At 46.6% G+C, this 17,289-nt stretch overlaps 1 protein-coding gene across 1 annotated transcript in view; it reads right to left on the bottom strand.

Moving 5' to 3' along the window:
• Positions 1-1,089: 1,089 nt before the first annotated feature.
• Positions 1,090-17,289, bottom strand: part of cnga1b (cyclic nucleotide gated channel subunit alpha 1b) — a gene marked incomplete at its 3' end in the record, with an annotated part of 25,409 nt that continues 9,209 nt past the window's right edge. The window contains 7 exon segments of the mRNA XM_083640834.1: positions 1,090-1,281; positions 4,208-4,383; positions 5,549-5,780; positions 6,385-6,537; positions 15,174-15,299; positions 16,413-16,469; positions 16,471-16,586. Coding sequence (XP_083496960.1) covers positions 1,090-1,281; positions 4,208-4,383; positions 5,549-5,780; positions 6,385-6,537; positions 15,174-15,299; positions 16,413-16,469; positions 16,471-16,586 — 1,052 coding nt within the window.

The following is a 17,289-nucleotide window of genomic DNA, read 5'->3' as shown; positions in this document are numbered from 1 at the left end:
ACATATCTGTATGCATACATTTGTCTGAGTTGATATCATCAAAGAGTTTGTTGACACATTGGAGGTGTAATTATGCAATATGTTTATATTTAGCTCTGATTGCCAATAGGTGGCGCTCTGCCGAATTGCACGAAATTCGGCACTGCTCTCTGTCAGGTTCCCAGTAGCGCAGTCCACAAGTTTGAAGTCGATTGGAGGAACGGCTCTTGAGATAAACCACTATTTGTGTTGACAGTAGGTGGTGCTATGCCGAATTGCATGGAATTTGGTGCATTCCCCAAGTTTGAAGTAGATCCGACGAACGGTTCTTGAGAGACGCGAAGGACAGACAGAGAGACAGACAGACACTGCTGGCATTATCTAGTGATGACAATAATAGGCAAAGCTTCCTTATAAAATGTCTTTATTGCAGCATAAACATCTGACAGTATTTTGTTCATATTTGATCTAGAGAGCTTTACATGTTACAAGCTGTCATATGACAGGAAGTCAAACAATATTATTTATCAGTGACATTATAGAAAAATATACGATTACGAAACTATGGTCGTTAGTGCAATGAGTGACTGTGGACTTACAGGGTGAGAAGCAGCTAGTTTTACAGACCCAGACCTGATTTACAGTAGAACAGCGCCACCTCTGGCTTCAGTTAGACTCACAGTACTGGGCCAAAGATGCAAAGGATGATTGATCCAGTGTGTGACATGTGACCTTTCACCTCCTTACTACAGGTGATCCAGGAAGTGAAGCTGATTCTACTGTTGAGACGCCAGATGAATACATTGAAAAACACCAATTAAAAATGAAACCTACAAATTCAAAACATTTTTCCTGCTGCATTTGTAATTGCAAATCTCTCCATCTCTTCCACCAGATGGCAGCAATGTAACTCGCAAAACAGTTTGTGTATGTTTTTTAAACCGTGTCCATGCATAAAAAAAAAGAATAAAAAGATGTCACGCTGCGGGCTTTGTAGCTTTGTTTTGATACAATACCAAAAAAATACCACAAAGTCAACTTTTCTGCGCTCTGAAAGAAAACCAACAGGAGGAACATCGCAGTATTAACCTTCCCAATGTGTGGGCGGGGCTAGTCGCTGGGCGGGGCTGGGGGTGGGACCAGTTTCCTCTCCAGCTTGGTGACTCTGTGTTTGAGCTTGCTCTGCGTAGCTTCGTGCTCGGCTAGCAGCCGGGCGTAACGTGTCTGCAGCACATCCAGCACGCTCGTCATCTTCTCCACCTTCTCCTCCATGTCTTTGGGGTCAGGGCCCTGTGCTGCCAGCTGGAGAGCAGAGGGAGATGTTTATTAATCAAATCAAGCAATCTGATTGGTTCATATAGGCATGGTATATTGAGCGTATAGTATACCACGGCTACCACGTCATTCCTTTGCACAATTCAGTATCACTCCGCATCTAGACTAGTTACCAGTAAGCAACTACTCTCAAACTACTCTCAAAACACCACTGAATGACTGAAACACTATTGTGGCTTGTTAACATGGAGGCCTAGCTTAGCTCAAGTGTCATGCTGTTCTGTTCAACTCATTCTCATCCCAGGGAGTCAAATTTCGCTGCTTTGTCATGACGCATAGTTTTTAACACACTGGGTACCCTTTATTGCCATTTTGTGACGCCACATACGAGACCGTATAGGTTGCGTTCAGGCACCTAAAACAACTTGGTTATGTTTTAGTTTAGGTTTTAGTTTAGTCATGTATGACATACAGTGGTATCATCGTAATGATATGACAATTGCCAGGTAATTATAATATAGGCTACAGTATGATAACATGATCAGCCCCAGTATACCCTGTTTGTTCTCTTTCTTCTCTCTCTCCCTTCTCCCCACTCCCTCCTCTCTCACTCTATCATAAGATTGTTCAATCCTGTTTGATAGTGCTTAGCTAGACCTGCTGCTGAACTTTTGACTGGTGTGTGTGTGTGTGTGTGTGTGTGTGTGTGTGTGTGTGTGTGTGTGTGTGTGTGTGTGTGTGTGTGTGTGTGTGTGTGCGTGTGCGTGCGCTCTCTCTCTCTCTCTCTCTCTCTCTCTCTAATCCATATCAGTATTGCACTAGCACACTTTTTAAAGGAGGACTAACCCCTAAAACACATTTTTCACTTTTTAACCAATATACAGTATATGCTTTTGAGGTGGTGTGTGAAGGTCAATTTTGGTCAAAATCTCCACAGTTGAGACTAAACTGTTAGAATTCTACACACTATCATTTTCAAGGAAAGTGAGAGTGCCCTCTATGCATGTAAACCTGCTTTTTTTTAGGCTTCCAAAATCACAGATTTTGTCTAATGTTACGTCACGGCTAGTCTGGCTGCACGGAAACAGGCTGCTGGCATAAGCCCTCCCCTGCTCTACAGCTGCTCTCCCATTGGAGGCGTCAATTTCAGACACTGCCAGATTTCCGCTCCCCGTTTATAAGCAAGATGTTTGCATTGTTGCCGGATTATGACAATAAACTTAAAACTTGAAAGTAGACATATTCTCTGTGAAGCCCTCTGAGACAGGCTTGTAAATTAGGGCTATAAATAAACTTGACTTGATTTGACTTGACTTGACTTTAGACAAAGCAGAATTAGGCCCCCTGGTGATGTGGTCAGAGTCATGCGCGGCGCCAGGGGGGGGCTAGGGGGGGCTTCAGCCCCCCCTGAAATTAGCCAAGCCCCCCCTAAGCCCCCCCTGGAAATTTCTTTGGAGAAAAACAAAAACTTAATTTATAACACTAAACTAGGCTAATACATCATAGAAGTGAAAATTCCCAGCATCCTTGAACACAGCATACGTGGCTGTCTGCACCGGGCCGGACCATTTTTTATAGAGGGGTTCTCTCCATACTGGCGCGTATTATTGCATGGTGTGATAGAAGGACCTCCCCTCTGCTCTGCTCAAAGTGGTCTGTTCCATCTGCAAGGCAAAGCGTCTCTCAAGTCACCGCGGAAGTTAAACTTCCATACAGACATGTCAATATCTACGGAAAATGGACATAAAACAAGCGTCTAGCGTTAGTATCGCGCGCCTTTGATCAAGCATTTATGTTGATGGCTATCACAAAGGAGATACTTTATTTTGCTTTGTACACGGACTGGACTGGACACAGGTCTAGGATCGAGCGCACTGATGTTAACAGGTAGGCTGCCAGGGCATGGAATTTATATTTGATATATACATAATGGCTTTGTTAAGACATGCGTTGCCTACTGTGCTGTTGTGTTTTTTGGCCGCCGTGCTCATGCGTGTGGTGTGAATGTGAACATAACGCCGGGATTGCACTGGTTGCAGCTGTTCTCCGGTTTTACTCCGTGCTCTGTGCTCCGCCAACACTAACCGGCTGCGTGCAGAGCACGTCACGGCTCCGCTCCACCAGACAGCTGGAGTGACGAGACCGACAAGTTCTCACGGTGAAATCGAGCGAGACAATTTGTATGTTGGATAAATACAACAACAAACAGGCAGAAGATCATTGTTCCCAACTGGAGAAGCAGAGGAGGGGTGGACTTGCTTGGTGTTGTGCTTGTAAAAAGGATGTGTTGTGTCATATATTATTTTGTGGTTTTCCACTTCAATTATGAACTTTTCCTCATACTTGTTTGTCCTCTGGCTTGATATTGAATGCTGTAAACACCTCTGCCCTGTTGATTTCATGCCTGGCTCCGCCCAACTTGCTGGGCTTTGCTTGATTTACCATCTAAATGTGTGTGCTGCATATAGCCTTGTGTAACTGGACTCATCAGTCTCAACATACAGTGTGACATAGGGCTAAATACACAGTCAGTCTTCAGCTCATTGAAGCACTTACATGCATAATGTTGGGTTGGGGATTTGGCTCTCTAAATGGAAAAGCAGTGGACCCTCCTTGTCTAATATTAGAGCCTATCATATTATTATTATTATTTCTTATATTAGTGGTTCTCAACCTTTTTACACAAGTACCTGAGAAATCACCACCATATGAATGTATGAGAGGGAGGGGCCCCCGCGTACCACCAGTGGTACCTGTACCACAGGTTGAGAAGAGAACCACTGTCTATTTATGTAGAAAAAGTTAGCCCCTGCTGTAAATATTTAAGCCCCCCCTTAGCCCCCCCAGCCACAATTGGCTGGAGCCGCTACTGGTCAGAGTGGGTGTTATTTCAAACTGTGGAGACTGGATTTGGAATGGGACTCTTCAGTGCCTCAGTGAGGAGCATCCATACCTCCAGGTCCAGCAGGTTGTCTTTCATCAGGATCTGCCGTCCCTTGTCCTCCAGCATGGCCTTGGCATCCGGATACTCCGTCAGCGCCTCCATCAGGTCGTCTTTGGAAAGGCAGAAGAGGTCAGAGTATCCAATACTCCGGATGTTCGCCGTTCTCCTGTTGCCTGCCCTACTGCCTGTTAGAGGAGTGGAGAGAAGAAGAAATGTACGTGTGGTTTTCACATAATCGTTTAACGCAGACTTGGATGTTTTTCCCTGTGTATATTTATCTCTCTAATGGAACTGGGTGTGTTGGTTTCTTTCTTTTCAAGTGGAGGCAGTAAACAGTCAGTCACTAAACAGTCAGTAAACAGTCACTCAGTCACTCAGTCAGTCAGTAAACAGTCAGTCAGTCAGTCAGTCAGTCAGTCAGTCACTAAACCGTCAGTAAACCGTCACTCACTCACTCACTCACTCACTCACTCATTCAGTAAACAGTCAGTCCGTCAGTCAGTAAACAGTCAGTCACTCAGTCAGTCAGTAAACAGTCAGCCACTCAGTCAGTCATTCAGTAAACAGTCACTCACTCACTCACTCACTCACTCACTCACTCACTCACTCACAGTCAGTCAGTAAACAGTCAGTCAGTCAACAGTTAGTCAGTAAACAGTCAGTCAGTCAGTCAGTCAGTCAGTCAGTCAGTCAGTCAACAGTTAGTCAGTAAACAGTCAGTCAGTCACAGTCAGTCAGTAAACAGTCAATCAGTCAGTTAGTAAACACGATTTCAGACGGAAGCCCGTCTTTATTCTCACACGAACACTACAACACATGCATGCGGTCACAACACACACTCATGCTGACGGTGGCCGGTGAAATATGTCCTTTGCATTTGACCCATCCAGGCTTGTCCTGCTCCAGGCAGGCCAGGAGCAGTGGTCGCTATTTCTTTCCAGCGCCCGGGGACCATCATTGGACCATCATTGGACCAACTTCAGATGTTGTGGTCACTGGTCGGATGACGATCTTCTGCATGTTTTTAGTGGGGGGTTATGTACGGAGGAACCCCCTGGGGGGTACGGGGAGAACATGCAAACTCCACACAGAAAGGCCCTTTCGACGAGATAGCCCACCTGGGCAGTAGGCACTGAAGATATGGGGGGGTCACAACTCCAGCGCCCACAGCATCCCAGGCGAGAATCGAACTCAGGACCTTCTAGCTGTGAGGCGACAGCGCTACCGACTGCGCCACCGTACCCCGTAAACAGTCAGTCAGTAAACAGTCAGCCAGTCACTAAACAGTCAGTCACTCACTCACAGTCAGTCAGTCAGTCAGTCAGTCAGTAAACAGTCAGTCAGTCTTACCTTTAATAGCCAGGATACTGATCTCTCCGAAGTAGCTTCCGTCGCTCAGGACGACAAACTGCTTGATTCCATCATCGGCGACCACAGCCAGCTTGCCCTCCTTAATGATATACATCTCCCTGCCGATGTCTCCCTTCTTACAGATGTAGTCTCCTGGACTGTACACCTGAGGCTGCAGCTTCAGCACCAACTCCACCAGCAGCCCTGCCTCGCAGTCTGCAAAGATACGCACCTGAGAGGAGAGACAGACACGCAAGAGAAGACAAGCACAAGCTGGATTAAATATACAGTCTGGAGTTTTTAACACTCCTCATTGGGCCAGAATTCCATGACTAATATAGAACAGCTGTCAACTAGATTCCAAACTCTATAATCGATCATGTTAAATAGACAATTGAGATATTAATGCATTTATTGTGTTAGGATATCTTAAAAAGGAAGGGGGGGGGGGGTGAAAAGTGAATAGATAGGCTAAGGCTAAGAATACTGTAGTTCTAGAACCCCGGGAAATTCTGTATGTAAATAAATATTCTCTTTGCTTTTTGTGTAATTTATATCAAAACTATTTTAAAATACAGTTTTAGGAAAAGTCAGGTACAGTACCAGCAGCATTGTCTTTTTTTAATTAACAACCACCATGGCCATTCTAGTGTGGTGTTAAAGTAATGAATAATAGCATGACACCCATCTATGTGTACATACATACATACATACATACGTGTGTGTGTGTGTGTGTGTGTGTGTGTGTGTGTGTGTGAGTGTGTGTGTGTGTGTGTGTGTGTGTGTGTGTGTGTGTGTGTGTGTGTGTGTGTGTGTGTGTGTGTGTGTGTGTGTACCTTCTTCAGGGTGTCCAGGTGGACGTTGATGGCGATCTCAGCTCTCAGTTTGTCAGGCAGGTACTTCAGCACCTCTCTCTCATCCACCGCCTTCTTATTGGTCCACAGGTAGTCAAACCACTTGATCACTCGCTTCTCCAGGTCCTTAGTTACCTGGGAGGGGGGGAGTTAAGCAGTTTATGGGGCCACAGACAGTCAAGTAATGTCATTTCAAACCAACTAACTCATTAACTCCCACTGTGGGCAACCCACAACGTACCCAGTGTTATTTGGGCTTGGTGTGGGCTGCCCACTTGAGCCCCACATGTTGGACCCCACATGTGGCCACCATTTCATGGCTGGTAGGGGCTCACTGTGGGCAGCCCACATGGTGCCCCATGTTCAGCCCACACAAGCTCAAAACAGGCTTGCTTGTGTAACCCTTTTATCGATATTTATTACTATTTATTATGTGACTCCGGTTACACTAGGAGTGTGAAATAAATCTGGACCAATCAGAAGAACTAGGACGGAAGGAGCCTGAGTTTGAATACCAATAATGATTTTATCGAAAAATAAGATATGGCAATTTAATACAAAACAGATATAAAATACATTGTATGAAAAATAACAAACTATAAATAATAAGGGTGTGCACACAAAATAAATGTCGGGCCCAATAAGGTGATGTGTGTGTGTGGGGGGTTGTCCCGGGCAAAGTCTCTTGAATGGACTGTGTGTGTGTGGGGGGTACTCGCGTATCTCCTACCGCACCAGATGTATGGGATTTTGTGTGTGTGAGTTCGTTCAGGTTCTGTGGGTATGGCTCGCCACCAGTCGACTGGAAGATCTGGGTGTCTCGTTCTGGAAGTGGATTGTCCTAAGGGCCAAAACCTGACCGGAGTTCAAGTTGTTTTCATAGTTTCAAGTGGCCTCATCAGCAACGCAGCGTCACCATTCAGTCAAGTGGGCAAAAGAGCTGCGACTGCCCTGAGTGTCAACAGCAAGCAAAGGGGAGATCGCAATGAGTGGGGAACAGATAAACTGCGAGGGACCAGGAAGTGTCTACCTCTGCTAATCGGTCATTGGTTGCTGCGGCCTATCTAAGAGTTCACTGATTGAACAAATGAAATGCCAGTCAAACGAAAACAAATAAAATTAACCCCTTGTTCACTGACAGACAATATTGTGTTTGTATTATGTCAATCCATTTATGATGTAAATCTAGTGAAAGGGATTTCTATGTTAAGTCATTATTTATCCAAGCTGTTGTATTGATGGATTATATACCTGGGTTACACCCTCCCCCCTTGAACTCATGCACGTCCCGTCGCATGGGAGTGGCTGTGCGGTCACTATCGGAAGGGGTGATATAACGTGGAATTCAGTGTCTCGACTCTCACTTAAGGCATCAGCGAAAGCTGTAGTCAAACCATGAAACAAGGACTGCACAATAGCCATCAGTGGGCTTCCAGGTTTTGCATACTGGAGTCGGCTAGGCTGTTCTCTATTTCTGGCTGATCGTCTGACAGGACTAACATGTTCTTGGCTATCAGTTTGGGGTGTACTCGTCCCCTCAACATCACCAACCATATTTAGAGTATCTGGGAGTGTCTCAGTTTGTGTTTCAGGTATGTCATTTTCAGGTAAGTCCTTTTCAGGTACGTCAATTTCAGGTAAGTCATTTTCAGGTAAGACAATTTCAGGTAAGACATTTTCAGGTAAGTCATTTTCAGATAAGACATTTTCAGGTAAGACATTTTCAGGTAAGACATTTTCAGGTAAGTCATTTTCAGGTAAGTCATTTTCAGTGGGTATTACTCTGTCGGTAAGTAAGGACTCAGTGTCACCCTGATAGCTGTCAGGCTCACGAAGTGTCAAGGGACTATCAGAAGTATCATCAAGCATGTCAGGTGGTTGGTCAGTTTCGGGAGTGCAATCAACATTTTGAGCATTTGCAGGACTCTCAACGGGGTTATTGCCTGGAGGTCCAGGATGCTGTGTATCCTGCACAGTAGACGTAATTGGATCAGGTGGCTCTGTACTCTCATGGACAGTTGGAACCTGAGCTGCTGGAGGTTCACTCCTCCAGTAAACTGGGATGATCTCATCCTCCTCTTCAGAGAAGTGATCTGCATCTGAAGCAGGATTTGCACGGGTTCCTGGCCGGCGCCTTGTGGGCTGTTGAACAGGCTCACTGCTTTCCTCCGCAGCTAAGTATCCACATGGAAGCAATAAGTCCCTATGCAGTGTTCTTAGAGGACCGTCCTTGTTTTCCGGTTTGACGGTATAGACCGGAAGGGTCCCGGCTCTTTTCACCACTACATGGACAGTTGACTCCCATTTGTCGGAAATCTTGTGCTTTCCCCGAATACGGACGTTCCTGACCAGTACTCGGTCACCAGCTTCCAAGTCCGAGGCAGTAACACGCCTGTCATATCTTGTTTTATTCTTGTGTGCTATTTTAGCAGCATTGTTGGTGGCTATCTTGTAGCTCTCTTCAAGACGTGACTTCAGGCCTAGTACATATTGGGAGTGTGAAGTGTGCTGACCCCCTTGTACTGGCAATCCAAATGCCAGGTCAACCGGCAGGCGAGGCTGACGCCCAAACATCAGTTCGTATGGCGTGAAACCTGTCACCTCATTCCTGGTGCAATTGTAGGCGTGGACCAGGGGTTTCACGAAATCACGCCATCGAGACTTTTCTTGGCCTTGTAGTGTACCGAGCATGTCTAGCAGGGTGCGATTAAATCGCTCAACAGGGTTGCCTCTAGGATGGTATGGGGTTGTTCTCCCTTTGCGTATACCAGCCACTTCACAGAGCTCCTTAATTGTGCGGGATTCGAAATCTGGCCCCTGATCACTATGTAGTCTTTCTGGGATGCCATAGTGCACAACAAAATTCTCCCACAGACACTTAGCAACTGTGCGGGCCTTCTGGTTAGGTGTTGGGATGGCAACAGCAAATTTTGTAAAGTGATCTGTGATCACAAGAATGTCTTTGGTCCCACTGGTGTCGGGTTCAAGGGAGAGGAAATCCATACATAGCAGCTCAAGAGGTCTTGTGGTGTTAATGTTGACCAGAGGTGCAGCTCTCTCAGGCAGTGCCTTCCTCCGTACACACCTGCCGCAGGTTCTCACCTTCCTCTCCACATCCAATGCCATCTTCGGCCAGTAGAACCTAGTCCTTACAAGATCCAATGTGCGGTCAATCCCCATGTGACCAACATGGTCATGCAGGCTGGTCAAGACTGTGTCACGAAGCTCAGCTGGCAGTATGAGCTGGTAGGATGTCTGAGACCCTATTTGACGTCGCCTGTACAAGATGCCGTTGAGGAGCTCAAGGCGGTTTAACTCCCTCAGCAGAAGTGGAAGATCAGGGAGTTCGCTCCTCAAGGTGGGAGGTGGTTTGTCTCCACTCTCAATCTGAGAAATGACATGCTTTATACACTGATCAGCTCTTTGTTTGTCTGTCAACTCTGCCTCAGTTAGATGGGGAATAACAGGCAATCCTCCAAGCTTATCTTCCTGACCATAGCTGTCAGGCACAGCATCAGTGGAGAGGGCAAGGGTTTCAACTAAAGTAACACCACCATCACAACTCTGGTCACTTTGACAGACACTGTAGACGAGCTGCCTCTCACAGATTGCTTGTACAACAGCTTGATCTACGGCATCAATGTTTTCTGGGTCAGAGAGATGATCCTGAGTGAACTGACATATGCGTTCTCTCTCTTTTTGAGACTTTAGATCATCCGACAGTTCCCCGTGAGGCCTGCGGGACAATCCATCCGCATCAGCATTTTGTTTTCCAGGACGGTACAGGAGCTTGAATGAGAACGTGGATAGTGCTGCCAGCCACCTGTAGCTTGTCGCATCTAGTTTTGCTGAGGTCAATATATATGTTAGCGGGTTGCTATCGGTAACAACAGTGAAATGGTTACCGTAAAGATAATCACTAAACTTTTCGGTCACTGACCACTTGAGCGCCAAGAATTCCAGTTTGTGTGCTGGGTAGCGGTTTTCACTGCGCGACAGGCCCCTGCTTGCATATGCTATGACTCGAAGCTGACCCTCCTGCTCCTGATACAAGACAGCCCCGAGCCCAGTGGTGCTAGCGTCAGTGTGGAGCACGTAGGGCTTCTGAGAATCCGCAAAACCGAGCACTGGAGCAGTGGTTAATTTTTGTACAACTAGTTCAAATGCCAGCTGGCAGGCTGGTGACCAGCGGCCTCCAAAGGGCTCTTTTGGGTTGTGGTATTGCTCTTTCTCTCTCGGGCTGAATCTCTTGTGGAGAGGTGGGTAACCGGATGTTAAATCATGGAGGGGCTTCACGATGCTAGAGTAGCCTTTAACGAACCTCCTATAATACCCAGCAAACCCGAGGAAAGATCTCAATTCGCGCAAGTTCTCAGGGACTGGCCAAGTCTCAAGGGCAGCGATTTTCTCCGGATCGGTTTCAACTCCATTTCTGGAAACCACATGCCCCAAATAGCGGACTGATGTCTGGAAGAACATGCACTTTTCAGGGGATAGCTTCAACCCGAACTCTTTAAGGCGAGTGAGCACGTTCATCAGTCTCTCCTCGTGTTCCTCTAGAGTTTTTGAGAACACTATCAAATCGTCAAGAAAGACCAATACCTCTTTTAAGTGCATGTTCCCCACACATTTTTGCATTAATCTTTGGAACGTACCAGGCGCATTTGTCACACCTTGTGGCATTCGGTTAAATTCCCAGAAGCCGAGAGGACATACAAAAGCAGTTTTAGGTTTGTCTGCCTCCTCGACTTCAATCTGATAGTAACCAGATTTCAAATCAAGGACGGAAAACCACTGTGAACCCGAGAGTGCGGAGAACGTATCCTCTAACTTTGGGAGAGCATACGCATCTTTTATTGTCTGTAGATTCAGCTTTCTGTAGTCTATGCACAACCGTACTTGGCCGTTCTTCTTTTTGACCACCACGATCGGTGACGAAAATGGTGACTCTGACTCTCTGATTATTCCTGTGTCAAGCAGCTCTCGAATGTGTTTGCGGACAGCCTCAATATCATGTGGATGAATTGGACGAGCACGCTGTTTGAAAGGTGTTTCATCAGAGAGGTTGATGTGATGCGTCACTTTGTCTGTGCGGCCAAAATCCAGGTCGTGCTGCGCAAACACTTCAGGTATGCTGTCCAGCTGCTGTTTGATGCGTTCTTTCCACTCGGATGGAATCGAGGTCTCTCCAAAGTTATACTCCAGGTTTGTCTTCTGGGATGGTGCAGTCTCTGGTGAGTTGACTACACTGTGTTCATGTGACAAAATGCTCTGGTATGCACTGATTTCTGCAATCTCACACTTTGCAGGAAGGACAATATCATGGTCAGATTCATTACTGATGACTACTGGTAACTTATAAGGCCGCCGCTGAGGAAAGTCGACTAAGCCAGTTTTCACCAGTAAACCACCAGGTAAGGAAGAAGAAAATGGATGCTCAAGGACAACAGACTTCTCGTGCTGAAAACCATTGGTTACAATGACTCCCTCAACTACTACACTCTCACCCGCTGGTATGACTTCAGAATTCCTGCCTTGCATTTTTACCATGCCATGATGACTATTGCTAGTCTGTCTTTGTCGGAGCTGGAGCACTTTGACTACTGCTCGGTAACCATGTGGAATGGGCTGAGGGTGTGTCAATTGTGTGTCAGAGTAGATGTCATATAACACATCAAGTGTATTGGTGCCTATTAACACGAGAGACTGTGAGGTGGCTCGAAAGTCAGGGACAACTAAAGCAAGTGTATGCACATCTATAGATGCTCCTAGAAACTCCTTTGGGAAACTAAGTGTCATCTCTATGTAGCCCAAGTAGGGCACAGTTTGACCGTTAGCCCCTTCTACCTCTAAGAGATCATGCAACGGTTTAATCTCCTGCTCTGAAAAGTGTTGTTGATAAAATGACCGGGGAACTGTTGTGACTTGAGAACCCGTGTCAAGCAGGCAGTTAACCTGTTCACCTTTAATGATCACTTGAGATGTACTCTTTGTGCCAACCAACCCCCTTGGAAGCTTAAAAGGGTGGGTCCTATTAAAATGTTCAAAACTTGCACATATTTGAGCTTTGCTATGTACGTCTGAGGGACGTTGCCAACTCTCTTCAGCCCCCGTTTGTCCCACAACAGGAACTGAATCTAGTTTAAAGACGAGTCAGAATGGCTTTGTCTTTCCCACATGTGCTGTTTCTCCTCTAGATGTTTCCTCTTTTCAGCCACTAAAGCAGGGTTTGGAGCATCAGTGCAAGACGGGGCGATGTGCCCGTCCTCTCCGCAATTAAAGCAGTACCAGGGCCTGGGTCTGTACATCTGCTTCTTCTTCATTTGTCTTTGCATGTCTGTATTTACAAAGTCTGGTTTTGTTGCTCTGTGCTGAAATTTCCCAGTAGCTCCCTTATTGTCAGACCCCTTTGTCTTTGTCTGAGCTATGAAAGAGGTTAACTGACTCTGTAGGCTAGCCACCTGCTTCCTAAGCTCATCTATGGCGTTGGGATTGGCCTCTGGCTTGTCCTTTGACTCCACACAGGCGCATGCACTCTGGGACTGAAGTTGGACTCTTGGTCTTGTAGAACCAATGTGCTTCTTCATACGGCTAGCTTTTGCTGCTTGTCGGTCCTCTTCAGTGCGTAGCATCAGCAGGAGGTCTGCAAATGAAGGTGGGGCACGTTTGTTTTGCTCGAGTTGCAGGCTAGAGAGTAAAGCATTGTCCCAGCACCCCCTACAGAACTGCTTAACAAGATGCCTGCTCACTTCTCCAGGTGCAACCCCTCCTCTTCTTGCGGCTAGGTTTAATGCTAGCTGCAGCCGATGAAGATATGTAGATGGTTTCTCACCCGGATCTTGGAGGGTGTTCATGAATTGAGCAAAAAGCTCCTCTCCATCCTCCACAGTGCCAAAAGCTGAGTCTAGCAGCTGCAGATAGGCTGCCGGAGGAGAGTCTGGACGTAGCCCCTTAACAACGTCAGCTGCAGGTGATAGCAAACTCTCAAGGATCCTTCTGGATATTTGAAGGTGAGACATGCTGGGATCATTTAGGAGCAGTTCAATGTGGGAACGCCAAGTGTCATAGTCAGTCTCATTATTAGGTCTGGGAGTCTTTCCAGAGAAAGAGCGGAGTCTTACTGGAGTTTGCATGTGTGAACCAATATCCTCCCTCCTTACAATATGCTCAACCACGACCTTCTGAATCTCTGGTGGGTTCACATCTCTTAGTGAAAGAGATGGAGTACTCTTTACATTAGTATTCAACGCTGAGGAAGTGAGGTCTAATGCGTTGTTGCTCTGAGGAGGAGCTGAGGGTGAAATGAGGAGCTCTGGTTTCTCAACAGGGGTCTCAACCAGTAGAGGGGGGGTTCCCTCTTTTACTTGTTGTATAGTCTCAATATCATCGCTAATCTGCGCCATCATTTCTTTCAGCACCTCCTCATAGCTTTTACCACTTTGCTTTGCCAAGTCCTGTAACTCAGCTAAGTACGTCTTGGTACAACTACTGCCTTTCTTAGTAGTGTAAACACTGCTTAGAGTTCTAATAAAGTACACCATGTTGGGTTCATCTTGCTGTGTGTACTTATATGGCAGCAGTGGCTCTAATTGCTCTACCGATGAGCCGTGTGAATACTCAACGATCAGGTTTTGGTAAAAGTCAGAGGACGAATCATCAATCAGAACGCTTTTGTGGACTTCACCATACTTCTTGAGGAAATCTAACACCTCATCTGCATTTCCTACCTCGGATACCCCACTCACAATAACCGTATTTGGAATCTTAACACCCGACTGTTGTATAAAATACATATTGCGTATCAATTCAGTACTGATATTCAATTAAACAGGCTCCTTGGCTGGCTCGCCAATTATGTAACCCTTTTATCGATATTTATTACTATTTATTATGTGACTCCGGTTACACTAGGAGTGTGAAATAAATCTGGACCAATCAGAAGAACTAGGACGGAAGGAGCCTGAGTTTGAATACCAATAATGATTTTATCGAAAAATAAGATATGGCAATTTAATACAAAACAGATATAAAATACATTGTATGAAAAATAACAAACTATAAATAATAAGGGTGTGCACACAAAATAAATGTCGGGCCCAATAAGGTGATGTGTGTGTGTGGGGGGTTGTCCCGGGCAAAGTCTCTTGAATGGACTGTGTGTGTGTGGGGGGTACTCGCGTATCTCCTACCGCACCAGATGTATGGGATTTTGTGTGTGTGAGTTCGTTCAGGTTCTCTGGGTATGGCTCGCCACCAGTCGACTGGAAGATCTGGGTGTCTCGTTCTGGAAGTGGATTGTCCTAAGGGCCAAAACCTGACCGGAGTTCAAGTTGTTTTCATAGTTTCAAGTGGCCTCATCAGCAACGCAGCGTCACCATTCAGTCAAGTGGGCAAAAGAGCTGCGACTGCCCTGAGTGTCAACAGCAAGCAAAGGGGAGATCGCAATGAGTGGGGAACAGATAAACTGCGAGGGACCAGGAAGTGTCTACCTCTGCTAATCGGTCATTGGTTGCTGCGGCCTATCTAAGAGTTCACTGATTGAACAAATGAAATGCCAGTCAAACGAAAACAAATAAAATTAACCCCTTGTTCACTGACAGACAATATTGTGTTTGTATTATGTCAATCCATTTATGATGTAAATCTAGTGAAAGGGATTTCTATGTTAAGTCATTATTTATCCAAGCTGTTGTATTGATGGATTATATACCTGGGTTACACCTGCTTGGTAACTATCATGCTAACCAGTTAGCTAATTAGCCAGCTAATACCTTTCTGAAGCTCATGTACTGTTTGATGGCGTCGATGCGAGCCTGGAAGTCGGCCCTGGCAGCGTTCATGTTGGTGATCATGGAACCCACGTTACCGACGATGGTGGCAAAGATCAAAACACCCACCTGGAGGACAATAGAATAGAATAGAATAGAATAGAATAGGAAAATATAATAATAGTAATAATAATAATAACTTAGATTTATATAGCGCCTTTCAAGAAACCCATATAATATAAAAACAGAACAGAGAGAAGAGAGTTGACTATAGGCCAAAGGCTTTGTTAACAGGTGAGTTTTGAGGGGTTTTCTTGTCCAGGGATGGGGCGTGAAGGAGTCCAGGGATGGGGCGTTGAAGATGTCCAGGGATGGGCGTTGAAGATGTCCAGGGATGGGGTGTTGAAGATGTCCAGGGATTGGGCGTTGAAGATGTCCATGGATGGGGCATTGAAGATGTCCAGGGATGAGGCGTTGAAGATGTCCAGGATTGGGCGTTGAAGATGTCCAGGGATGGGGCATTGAAGATGTCCAGGGATGAGGCATTGAAGATGACCAGGGATGGGGTGTTGAAGATGTCCAGGGATGGGGCATTGAAGATGACCAGGGATGGGATGTTGAAGATGTCCAGGGATGGGGCATTGAAGATGTCCAGGGATGGGGTGTTGAAGGAGTCCAGGGATGGGGTGTTGAAGGAGTCCAGGGATGGGGTGTTGAAGGAGTCCAGGGGTGGGTGTTGAAGATGTCCAGGGATGGTGTGTTGAAGATGTCCAGGGATGGGGTGTTGAAGGAGTCCAGGGGTGGGGTGTTGAAGATGTCCAGGGATGGGGCGTTGCGGATCTCTGCCGGGAGAGAGTTCCAGAGGGTGGGGGCCGCCACACTGAAAGCTGTGTCTTGCTTAGGCTCCCTCTGTTACTCGCTATGGCTTTACATTTATCTGGAATCTTGTATCCCCATGGGGGATTTTTGCGGCCCTCCCTGCTCGGCGTAGCATGCTGCTGGGCTGGTTCAGGGAGGAGCATCTTCTGTAAAGAGCGGAGCCTTCAACGCCAAACATAACTGCATTCCATTTATGCAATAAATGGTTAAATCTATGACGAGAGTGTTCTTGAATGAATCGGGTTAATAGAGAAATGTATACATGATGTGTAAACTTTGTAATTAAAGTATTGCCTAAAGCTGGTTACTCCCAGTAATTGGAGTGCTAGTCTAGAATGAAAATGTACACATAGGCACACTGACCAGGAAGTCTGCGACAACGAAGAAGTACTCAGAGTTCTCGACGGGGGGCGGAGTCTCCTCCGATGGTGGTAAGGGTCAGCGTGGACCAGTACATGCTGTAGGCGTACTTCCTGACCAGACGACCAAACTCTGGCTCCTTAGGGTCCGGATACACAAACTTATCATGACCAAAACCTGGGGAGGAGAGGAGAGAGTGACGAGAGAGGAGAGAGGAGAGGAGAGGAGAGGAAAGGAGAGGAGAGGAGAGGAGAGAGGAGGGCGAGGAGAGGAGAGAGGAGAGGAGAGAGGAGAGGAGAGGAGAGGAGAGGAGAGAGGAGGGAGAGGAGAGAGGAGAGGAAAGGAGAGAGGAGAGGAGAGGAGAGGAGAGAGGAGGGCGAGGAGAGGAGAGGAGAGAGGAGAGGAGAGGGGAGAGGAGAGTAGAGGAGAGGAGAGGAGAGAGGAGAGAGAGGAGAGACGAGGGTGAGGAGAGGAGAGAGGAGAGGAGAGGAGAGAGGAGAGGAGAGGGGAGGGGAGAGGAGAGGAGAGGAGAGGAGAGAAGAGGAGAGGAGAGTAGAGGAGAGGAGAGGAGAGGAGAGAGGAGGGAGAGGAGAGAGGAGAGGAAAAGGAGAGGAGAGTTTATACAGTGACTGAAGCAGGGATATGAACTAGAGTTCTCAGTTGCAGCCTGAGCCTGACAGAAATAAGTAATGTAATGGCTGTGTTGTTTGTGTGTGTGTGTGTGTGTGTGTGTGTGTGTGTGTGTGTGTGTGTGTGTGTCTGTGGTGTGTGTGTGTGTGTGTGTGTGTGTGTGTGTGTGTGTGTGCGTGTGCGTGTGTGTGTATTTCCAGTAAGATGCTCAGCATTTTAACATGTGAGCACTCAGCGCTGTCCATGGTGC

The sequence above is a fragment of the Poromitra crassiceps genome, assembly GCF_964638095.1.
Source record: "Poromitra crassiceps genome assembly, chromosome: 7".
NCBI classification, from domain to species: Eukaryota; Metazoa; Chordata; class Actinopteri; order Beryciformes; family Melamphaidae; genus Poromitra; species Poromitra crassiceps.
This window is presented reverse-complemented; position numbering and strand designations above follow the sequence as displayed.